The following is an 11,278-nucleotide window of genomic DNA, read 5'->3' on the forward strand; positions in this document are numbered from 1 at the left end:
AATGTCAACTCTTTCATATCTTGAGCTTTTCTTGAGTTCAAGCCGGACAATAAGGTCTTTAATGGCCGTGTAACTCAAGGTTATTGCTTGTTCTTCAAAACAAGTTTTGAATCCCCTATTCCATTATTGTAACTACTGATTTTTTTCTTAAATAATAAATTTAAGGATGCAACTTTTGTCCCAACTTGTTGAAGTGAAATGTCATAAGTGGTGGAAATAAAAATGATGTTAGTGTTGAGTCCATCAACCTATACAAAACTGATTGTACACCACGGGCAATCTGTCATGTTAATAAATTGTGAAAAATTTTTAGGATAAAATTTTGTGTCCGTAGAGTTGAAAAAAAAAAAAAAAAAAAAATAGATTCTTTCAAAATATGGCAGCCTAGTTGCCAATCCATGCTCTGCTGCCAATTCACCATCATTAAAAGTATGCACCTTCATCAATATTATGCTCCTAGGACTGCACCTTCTCAACTCATCACAGTACTCCCATAGTTGGTTGAACTGTGCAGTGTGGGCCCCATCAACAGCATCTTGAGCTTTCTCTCTAGCCCTACTTGCCTTGCCTTCACTTATGTTAACCACATACTTCTCATGCACAGCATTCTGAATGTCCTTCAGCTTTATGTCAGGCTGTCTCCTAACTCTCTTCACTAACTTCTTCCCAATGTATAATGCTGTGCAACTTGGATTTTTATAACTTCTACTACATGTGTGTTCCATGTTCAATGTTTTCAATCTAAAACTCTTCTCCCTTGGCACCTTTGCAAGGTAGGCAACAAACTTGCAGCCTGGCTGGCATCGGGCTCTCACTCTCACCAAGTCATTTTTCACAAATTTTATACTCCACCCACCATGGATTGTATAATCAGTTATAGCATCTTTAAATTGTTTAGTTGAGATGAACAACATATCTTTCTCAAACCTAAGCTGCTCAACTTTGGTAACTAGCCTAAAGATTGGGTATTTGCTCCTCCTAATAGAATTGTCAACCTCAGCAATAGGGATGTCATCATCACTTGAATCATCACCATCCTCACTGCTTGATGATGATTCGTCAAGGCTAAGCAGCTCCTCACTCTTATAGTCAGAATTCATGACACCACCACCCATTTGTCCTGGTTCAACCTCATCATCTTCAGCTTGATTGTCCTAACTATCAGTACTATCTTCACCAATGTTTATTTCTGGCTCTTCTTCTAAGTCACTCCTCTCATCTTTACTACCCTCACTACTCTCCTCAACTTGGTCATCAACAACTAGTGCTTTGCCAGCCTTCCTAGCACAAACCTGCTCAACATCTATGTCATGTGGCTCACCATGGTCAACATTAGTAAATTCAACATTATCATGGCCTCCAAATTGTGAAAAATCAGGTTTGTACTCTTCATCAACATACTCAGCATACTCACCATCACTAACAAAAACCTCAAGTGGTTCATGCACTGGATGCTCCACAAAGACATGAATCTCTCCATATCCCTTCACCAGGTCAGTCATGAACATAGCAGCATCATCATCAACCACTTGATGGAAATTTGACTTGTCTGGGTTCACACCAGGCATTTTAAACCATAGCTTATCAACTTCACTGTAGCCAAACTCCTTATAGATGCTCTCAATTTCTACTTTCGACCACTTATCTGGGTCACAATTATCCACTATATTAACTGTCCCTCCCACATACACTTGAGGGTCCCACATGAAATACCCACCATGGTGGACATGCAGAGTAAAAAGCTCATCCATCCTGCATGCAAGTCACGAGAAGAAAACTGAATGAAAAATAGATATCCACTTTTTGAAAATTAATAATACTTTGTTAGGCTAATAAACAAATAAAAAAGCATACAATACAGACAAAGGGAACACATGGACCCAGCCACTTCTTGAAAAGCAAGACACAATACAGACAAAAGATTCCATGGTTTATCAAGGTCAATATAGTGGTCCCTGATAAAACACACAATATAGACAAACAATGCAATTACCAACAAAAATACAATCAGTATTGTGGTCCCTGATAAACAAAAGTAGATAAACAAAAGTAAAACAAACAGAGCTGCAAATACCAAAAGCAACACACAACAGCCAAACAATGCAAATCCCAAAAATATTCCACTATCACAGTCAGTATTATGTCCACTACAAAAGCTATAAAGGATGAGAGGAAGAGAGAGAGTGAGAATGAGACACAACAACGAGAGAGAAATAGAGATAGATTGAAATTCCAGAGCAATAACAAAACTGAACATCTCAAAAACCCCAAATTTTCAAAAGCCGACAACTAAGATTCATACCCAGAAGGATTACCCAGCACTTAAAAATGGCATTCATAACAGAGAGAGAGAGAGAGAGAGAGAGAGAGTGAGACATAACGAGAGAAAGAGAGAGAGTTAGAGAGAAATACAACCTTCGAAATCTGCTCAGCACAAACACTCTGAAGCTATCTTTGATTGTGCTTGCTGATTTGTGGGTTTTTTTGCTTGCTGATTTGCGGTTTTTTTGTGCTAATCTATGGTCAAGTGATGAGCAACGAGTTAGGTCAAGAAATTAGGGATTCTGCAAGTCAGCCGGCATGTGTGGTCAGGTGTGGTCATGTGATATGTGGTTTTATTTGGGTTAGGGACTATCACGTGAGGGCCACGTGACCATTAAGGGCGGGGATGTAACTAACAGTTGCTTCATTAGGCCGCGTGGATATTAAATAAGGATTGTTTATTATTGCCATTTGCTACGTCATCATTATCCGTCTCTGATGTAATGACAGGGACTAAAATGGAAGCGTTTTTCAAAATAGGGACTAAAAGCGGTAAAAAAAAAACTTAGGGACTAAAATGGGAATCGCTTGAAAATGTAGGAACTAAAAGTGGCTTTTCGCCCACTTTTTATATAGCTAATAGAAAAAGATAGAAATCAATCAAGCCATAGAGAGATACTTGTATTGTGATTAGTTGAGAATGCCAAACCACAGACAGCAAAAAGTTTTATTTGATCCTCTACTTCTCTCTCTCAACTTCCAAGAAACTCATACCCATGAGAACATGATAGAGTTTTTCCATACCCACCGACAATCTCCACCAACAATCTCAACTTTCAAGAAAAGCACATAATCCACGGCCATCCTTTAAACCACACAATCCTCTACCCCTACAAACTTACAGCCCTCTGTCTTTGAGCCTTATCTCTCCAAATATGTACGGATTGCAACGGTAGCACACACATACCCAGCTAAGCTCATCTCTCAGAGCAGAAGAACATGTTTCTTCCACTTTTGTCTGCCAGACTTGCTTTTCTTTCCCATGCAAAAATGTTTGGTGAATTATAAGTGATAAGAGATGTGGCTGTGGCCCTGTGGGTTTTGTGCTCTTCTTTTAAAAATTTAAACCATATAAGTCCAAATAAAACAATAATATAATAACATACAGAGAAAACAAATAGTAAGATGAAAGCTTTTCTTTTAAGCCCATATAAGCCCAAATAAAACAATAATAAGATAAAGCAAATGATGAGATGAGATGAAACGTGAGTTTTGGGCAGTGATTGACTAAACCAAAAATTCACTATAGAGTGTAGATAGAGGCATGAGATGAAACGGTGAGTTTTGGGCAGTGATTGTCTAAACCAAAAATTCACTGTCGAGGCATTCCCTCTTTTTATATTGTTAGTGTGTGTGTATATATATATATATATATATAAAACATTTGTACACTTAAGACTGAACACTTCATAAAAACCATGATGATCATCAAAATCAAAGCGGACTAGTGATCCACTTTGTTCCATTTGGTCCAATTTAGTCCATTTGTGTCTACTTAGGTCCAATTTGGTCTATTTTTGTAGACTTAGATATATGGAAAAGACATTTTTAGGTTTTTTTTTTCTTTTTTTTGAGAGGGAAAGACATTTTTAAGTTGAGACCACTTATTTTAATCTATTAAAATTATTAACCCATAATACTAATTATATTCATTTTTTTTTTATATATATAGTGGCCAGTGGGGAGGATTAGTGGAGTTCCAATTACAAATACGTCAGGTACAACAAATGATATCATTATTGCTACACTATCGCTTGAATCCACCCTTCTCATATTCGTTGGTACCGGTATGTTTCATAACCTTTTATAGTAATAAATTTCTGAATACCATTTTTATTGGGGGTGTTATTTTTAAAAACTGATAAAGCACACACACTGGTCGATTGAGAATATAATGAAAGGTCGTTATCGTTGTTGTGGCTGTGGATGAGAAATAAGCAAATTGTCTTTGCAGGCATCTGAAAAGGTTGAAACAAGTTAAAAGTAACCTTAAAACTTCAAACACAACCGAACAGTTTTCACAAAAAAAAAAATTCAATCAATAGATAATAAAGCAAATATATATCAAGTAATTTACGTTGATTGCCCGTAACTTTTGTACACTGAAGACTGAACACTACAAAAAAACCATGATGATCATCAAAATCAAACCCCTTGTCCTGCTGCTAGTGCTATCGTGCACATGGGTGCTTACAGTTGCGACCAGTGATGCTGCCTATCCCACCATCTCCGACTGTGGCATGGAGGAACTCGTCCCTGTAAGGAGAGAAGTGTACGGAAATGGTAGAATATTTGATATAAGTCACAGGTTCAGGGAGGACATGCCGACCTGGGACTCCGTGGATGGGCTAGGCCAGTTCTTGCGCCTCCGCCACTCCATAAAGAATGGCTCCCTAGCCAACGTTTCCGAGCTCAAGTACTTCTCTGTTCACTCCGGCACCCACGTCGACGCGCCAGGCCACGTGTTCGATCACTACTTTGATGCCGGCTTCGATGTTGACACGCTTGATTTGGAACTGCTTAACGGTAAATAATCATCCTAATACCTTTTTCTAGACTAAATTTGTTATTGTCATGTTATATTTAAAGTTGCGTTTTGAGTCCACATGATGAGGCGTCTGTTAAGTACCAACTAAATTCAAAACAATTTCGTTATTAAAACTATGTTAGATATTGTTATTATTTTTGACTAAAAATTGCAATTTATACTCTTAAAGTTTGATATAAGATGGATAGGAATGTGGAATATAGGTAGATTAGAATTGGTGGGTCTACTCCACAATGAAATTTGTTCTAGTTGTTTAACATCTCCTTGGTTTGCATAAAAAGGTTTTTGATGCATAAATGTTTATGGAGGGGGTTATTAGTGGGTGTGATGTCTGAAGAAAGCTTTGGCATGGGTTATGACCAGGTTGTCTGATTTTGTTAAAATCGGTGGTCTAGTGATTAAATTTACCATTTTTTATTAACTTATGCTTTTTTTAACAAACGGTAGTTTATAAGATGATGTATCTCATACTCCTTGCCTAGAGAGGAGTGAAGATGATTCTGAACTATCCCTTTTTTATTTATTTTTTATTTTTTTATCTAATCCATATAAAAAAAAAAATTGAGGGACTTGATAAATTCAGAATTCATCTCTAACCAATGCAAATTCTTACTTGGAAGATCCTTGCACATTGTAGAATGTGTAAATCCTCTTTACATACACCTTATTACACATAAACATACACAGATTTCATTTTTGAACTAAAGTCGTGTCTTGAAGCTATAATTTTTGTGTGAAACGTTTTGAATTGAAATCATGACTTCAAGACACAATTTCAGTTCAAAGATGAAATATGTGAAATTTTGTGTGTATAATAAACTGCTCTCTTACAAAATTCTAGCTTAAGCAATTTTAAAGAGTCATCCTTTTTGGCATCTAAAAAATCCTACTATTTTTAATGTCTTCCTTCTCTTGTTTTTTGTTAAATTTACTCTTTACGTTAGAACTTCATCTCCCTGCTTACAATAAAGTTGTTAATTTATGTTAGATTGATTATTATTTATGTTTGTTTCAATAGGTCCTGCACTGTTAGTTGATGTTCCAAGGGATAAGAACATTACTGGTATGTTATCTCTTCTTTAATTGAAACAGAGCAATGGCTATAGCATGTTACTAATTGATTAATCTTGTGCATCAATTTTGAAATTTTAGTGAAGTTTGAGAAGATTGTGGAGTGGAACCATAATGATTTAAGAAAAAAAATTATTTACTGAAAATTAATTTATAAATAACTTATTTGTCACCTCCTCTGTTCCAATCCTCTTTTTCATGTACTGAATTACTACCTATTACTGGGATTTGGGATGCCTAGAATGGGGTTCAAACCTGTCATGATCAAAGTTTAATCTTCAGTTTTACTGCTCTGCACTAAACAGCCATCTCAGTAAGCATCTCACATTAGAGTTGTGCTAGATAGAATAACAACACAAAGAATTCAGTGAATGATCCAAGTTTACACTAGCCATAAGCAGCAAATATTAGTTCAAAAATAGATAAAAATTACTGTAACAACTCAAGAATTCAGTGAATGATCTGATTGGCTTGTCAGTTTACACTAGCCATATGCAGCAAATATTGGTTCAAAAATAGATAAAAATTACTGTAGTTTTTTGTTTTATGAGACATGCGTACATTTCAATAACTTGTTTCTTACTACACACGTGTATGTGTGTACAATGGGAGAACAGTGTTTAATTAGATGGGTTGCTCAACATATATCGTGATGTAACAAATTGATTTTCCAAACCATGAAAAAACATATTTATTTTGTAGTTTTGGGTATATTAGGTTTTAATAAAGCCCACTTGACACAGCTGAAGTTATGAAGTCCTTGAATATTCCCAAGGGAATTCGACGCGTCATTTTCAGAACATTAAATACTGACAGGTAAATTTATTTTAGTTCTATTGTTGAAGTTCCATCATACTATCATAGAGGACTGTGGACCAATTTTAAACTATAGTATGACATTCATAAGCTATTGTTAGAGATATTGGTTCTTATTGAAATTTCTCCATTTGACATTTGATATAATGAAATCCAAAATTGTTATTGATTTTTTTGTTCTTTTGCTAGTTATTGTTTTCCAGTGCAACAGGTTTATGAACCAAAATCTTTTTTCTGCACTAGGTTCCGTATTATAATTTTGAATGAAAGGAAGTAAATGTCATAGTTCTTAGTTTTCATTACAAAATGTATGTTGCTCTTAAGATGGCATCCATAAAAGTCATCATGTTAAATCTGATCTTACATGTTTTTTAGATGCTGTGCCTTAGATTTCATTTATGATTTTGGCATGCCTGCACCTGAAACACATTTTCAGTGAAGATTAAGCTATGTTCTTCAATCTTTAATTTTAGATTATACTGTGCTGCTGCTTTTGGTTACTACTATAATTTGTAGATATGGTATGGAAAGTGGAATATGGTTAGCATCTAGCTACCAATTAATATAAAATGTGATAGATGGGAAAAAGATTGAACAATGTAGTACTAAATATATCCTGTAGAGTGTAGTCAATAGAATGTGATTAACATTTAGCTATCAATTAATGCAAAATATGATGTGAAGCAGATAAACAATGTAGTTCTACAAATGTCTATGAAAAGGTGGAAGATTATCCCTTACTATGTTTCTCTTTTTTTTGAAATAATCAGTCATTTCATTAACAAAGATTAGAGTTCAAACACCAATACAACAACCATCAGCTAGCTGCAAACTAACCATGTACAAACAGAAAACCAACCGCAGAAACTATCTGCAAAAAAGATATGCAGGCTTGCAGCACAGCTAAGCCCAAAAACCACAATATGCGAACAGCAAAAACAGAAACTAACCCCACCTTTAGAGGATCCAGCTGGGAATAACAAACTATCGCATAAAATACCACCAAAAGGGCACTGATCAGTCCCAACTTGCGGCAAACAGACACACAAACTTAAAAGCCCTTAAAAACTAGTGATGCAATCATCCTCCATTTAGAGCTTGGTACACAATTTAGAATTGAATTTTTGAACATATTCTTGCCTTCAACTCTACCTTTAATGTCATTCATTATGGCTCTAATAAGTTACTCTTCAGCATACAGCCTCTTAGCATGAAGAATTGCATTTCCTCAACTCCAAAGGTGGTATATAGTTGCCCACCAAGCTAATTACAGAGCATAGCTCTCAATCCCTTTCCCTTTAGGTGTATTACACTCCAATCAACTAAATCCTGCTAGCTGACTTTGGGATCAGACATACTCTTTTAGTGAAGGGGCAATGAAAAAAGAGATGCAGAACTTGCAGAAACAACAAAATTTGTCTACCATAATTCCCCATTGAATCATTCTATCTTTGTTTGGAGTTTTGTTTAGCATGACCATTTATCCTATGAATGAATGCCTGGGAATAGCTAGATTAAACCACAGTAGGTTTCACCAATCTCATTCCCTGTTACAGCACACACAAATTTAGGAGATGAGGACCATAAGGCTTTATCTTCATCCTTTAATTCAACCAGATGCAATTTACTTTGTTTGTCCACCAATTAATCTGATCTTGCAAGCCTCCAAATCCAAAATTTATCTTTATGAACAGATACAAGATTAGATTCAACCTGACTGGCAGCATCATAAGCCCTATGACTGCACCTTTGCCGTAAAACTCCATCTGGATGCCATAAATCAATCTATAAGATCTTGTTTCCATCCCCATCTAATACCTCAAGAATTTTCTTGCTTCACCCCTGAGTTTAAGGATAGTTCTCCATCCCAAGAGCTGTCTTTGGGGATTTTACTGGTTCAGAAGCATCTCCCTTTTAAGAGACAAGCATGAGTCTATGCTACCCATAGGGAATCTGATTGGGTGAAGAGGTTCCAAATGTGTTTTATGACTGTTGCTTTATTCCAGTCAGCCAGCCTTTTCAAGGCTAGACCCCTCTTTACTTAGGAAAGCATACCCAGGTTAGTCTAATACCCCCTCTGGACTCTTCCTTTCCATGCTAAAGGTAATGGCTATAGCAATGTTCAATTTCAACAAAGAATTTGAATAATGTAAAGTACAGATTGTAATAATTGGAGTCTTCTGGAAAAGGACAAGTTTCTGGTAGTCCAAGAATTAATTCTAGCTAGAATCTTATCAAGAAAGGGCTGGCAATCCTTAAAACTAAACTTACCAGGGATTAATAGCATACCAAGATATCTTACTAGAAGGGAGCCTTCCTTGAATTGAAGAACCTCTAGTATTTGCTTCTTTGAACTATCAGAAATAGATGAGCATAATACCTCACTTTTGCTTGGCTTGATACAGTCCAGAGATATATTTGAATTCTTCAAGGGATTCTTAATAATATGGATTGAAGATAGAGATCAGAAACAGAAAATATAAGGAGATCATCAGAAAAGCTAATATGAGTAATCTGCTGCCCTTTGCATTGGGGGTGATATTTGAATAGACTAGATGATAGGACTTTGGATTTGAACAGTCTATTAAATGCTTCCATGGCAATAACAAGGAGGTTGGGTGACAATGGGTCCCTCTGCCCCAGTAACTTCCTGCCATTGAAATAATCCACTAAAGATCCATTGATTGCTATTAAGAATTTAGGGATACTGATGCACTCCTTAATCCATTGGACAAACCTTGGAGGAAAACCAGCCACCATTAAACACATAAGGAGAACATTCTAGTTAAGTGAGTCATAAGACTCTTGAGATCAGCTTTAATTGCACATCTGCCAACCCCTTGTTCCTGTGGTAGTTCTTTACTAACTCATGGGCTAATAGAATATTTTCAGTTATACTTATACCTTTAATGAAAACTGTTTGGTTTGAATCCACCAGTTCTCCCAATTACTCTCTTCATTTGTTGACCAATACGTAATGCACTTTTAGATGACATTACAACAAGCAATTTGCTTAAAATCAGTGATGTAAGAGGGGTTGGGGTCTTTAGGAATCAGTGTGATAACTTTGAAATTCACTTCCTTAAGCAGCTTGCCAGTATTAAAGAAGGAAGAAACAATCTCAATAACAGCCTCTTTACTGTATTCAAGGCTTCCTTGAAGAACTTGTCAGTGAAACCATCAGGTCTAGGTGCTTTGTCTCTCTCCATACTGAAAAGAGCTTGCTGGATTTCATGCTTAGTCACATTCCTCTGCCAGCTCTTCACGGATTCAGGTATTTGATTAGAGAACAGTAAAGCCACCTTACTTATCATCCTTTTCTCATTCACAGCGGTGCTTGAACCCAAAAATTTATTATAGAAACTGCTTATGCGCTCCTTAATAGCATTTGGATCCTCCATCCTGGTACCATCATTATCAAGCAGGCATTCGATTTCATTCCTAGCTTGCCTTCCTTTGACAATGCTGTGGAAATGGGCATTAACTTTTATTTTTCTTTTTTCATTAAGTAGCCTTATTTAGATAATGGAAAGATATAGTCCAATTCAGGTGGTTTTATTCTTTCATCCATTGTTCTCTCTATTCACTTCCTGTTCATGTTTGTAGTGCTCCTTTGTATGGGCATCTAATTTTATGCTAGGGGCAAAAGATATTGCAGAATCATAAAAAGTCTCACTTAAAATAATTTTTTTTGGTGAAATAAAACTAATTTTATTTTCAGGCGGCTAATGTGGAAAAAGGAGTTTGATACAAGCTTTGCAGGACTGATGAAGGATGGTGCTGAATGGTTGGCAGAGAACACAGATATCAAACTTATTGGTAAGACAGAGATTGTACTTTCTATCAATTTGGAGCAACTTGAAAATGGCCTTCTTTTGTCCTTGCGAGCTAAGACTTTCTGTGTGCCTAAATTACAACACCTTTACTTCATATAGTCATATAATTCTTACCATTGTGAACCGGCAATCTATCGTGATGCAATTTGACTTTTCGTTCTTATATTTTAAACCTTATTTAGAGGTAACTATAAGCAGATCCAACGGGCAAAGATTTAGTTCTGAATGGTAACGACCAGTAAAATCATTAGCTAATTCCTGGTGATTTAAGAAATCTTGGGGACACGGAAGAAAACATAGGAATCTTGTATCCATTACTCTCAGCTCTTGGGGCATGGATGGATAGTTATATGCAGAAATTACCTTGCATTGGGTCTCAAGACTCTCAACCATGTTTCTTCCAATCTTTCATTTCCATTCCCCCATTAGCATTCTCTTAGAATTCCCCCCTTTCTTCATAGGCCAAGTTGTCTATCCGCCTCATTTTGTATACAAAATGCATTGATAATATTGGTGTTATGCCTTGCAAGTTGATGTGCATATTAGTTTCTTATCATAAACTGTTCAATTCCACAAAATAGCTTTAAGTATATTAAAGTTTGAGACAATTTGGGAATTTTGATATAATTCTCATTCATGAATAAATAATAAAATTCTTTTATAAAAAAAAAAAAAAAAAAAAAAA

The 11,278-nt window shown here is 35.9% G+C and overlaps 1 protein-coding gene across 1 annotated transcript; it reads left to right on the forward strand.

Moving 5' to 3' along the window:
- Nucleotides 1-4,225: 4,225 nt before the first annotated feature.
- LOC111985961 (cyclase-like protein 2) lies at nucleotides 4,226-11,033 on the forward strand. The gene is made up of 4 exons (XM_065765497.1): nucleotides 4,226-4,848; nucleotides 5,889-5,933; nucleotides 6,685-6,757; nucleotides 10,479-11,033. The coding sequence occupies exons 1-4, from the start codon at nucleotides 4,452-4,454 to the stop codon at nucleotides 10,690-10,692; spliced, it is 729 nt and encodes a 242-aa protein (XP_065621569.1). The 5' UTR covers nucleotides 4,226-4,451; the 3' UTR covers nucleotides 10,693-11,033.
- The last annotated feature ends 245 nt before the right edge of the window (nucleotides 11,034-11,278 follow it).

This window comes from Quercus suber, unplaced genomic scaffold, assembly GCF_002906115.3.
Source record: "Quercus suber isolate HL8 unplaced genomic scaffold, Cork oak 2.0 scaffold_633, whole genome shotgun sequence".
Classification (NCBI taxonomy): Eukaryota; Viridiplantae; Streptophyta; class Magnoliopsida; order Fagales; family Fagaceae; genus Quercus; species Quercus suber.

Coding starts and splice junctions, on each gene's coding strand:
- LOC111985961 (XM_065765497.1), top strand. CDS start 4,452: ATGATGATCATCAAAATCAAACCCCTTGTCCTGCTGCTAGTGCTATCG. Junction 4,849..5,888: donor TGATTTGGAACTGCTTAACG/GTAAATAATCAT, acceptor TTGTTTCAATAG/GTCCTGCACTGTTAGTTGAT. Junction 6,758..10,478: donor AGAACATTAAATACTGACAG/GTAAATTTATTT, acceptor TTTTATTTTCAG/GCGGCTAATGTGGAAAAAGG.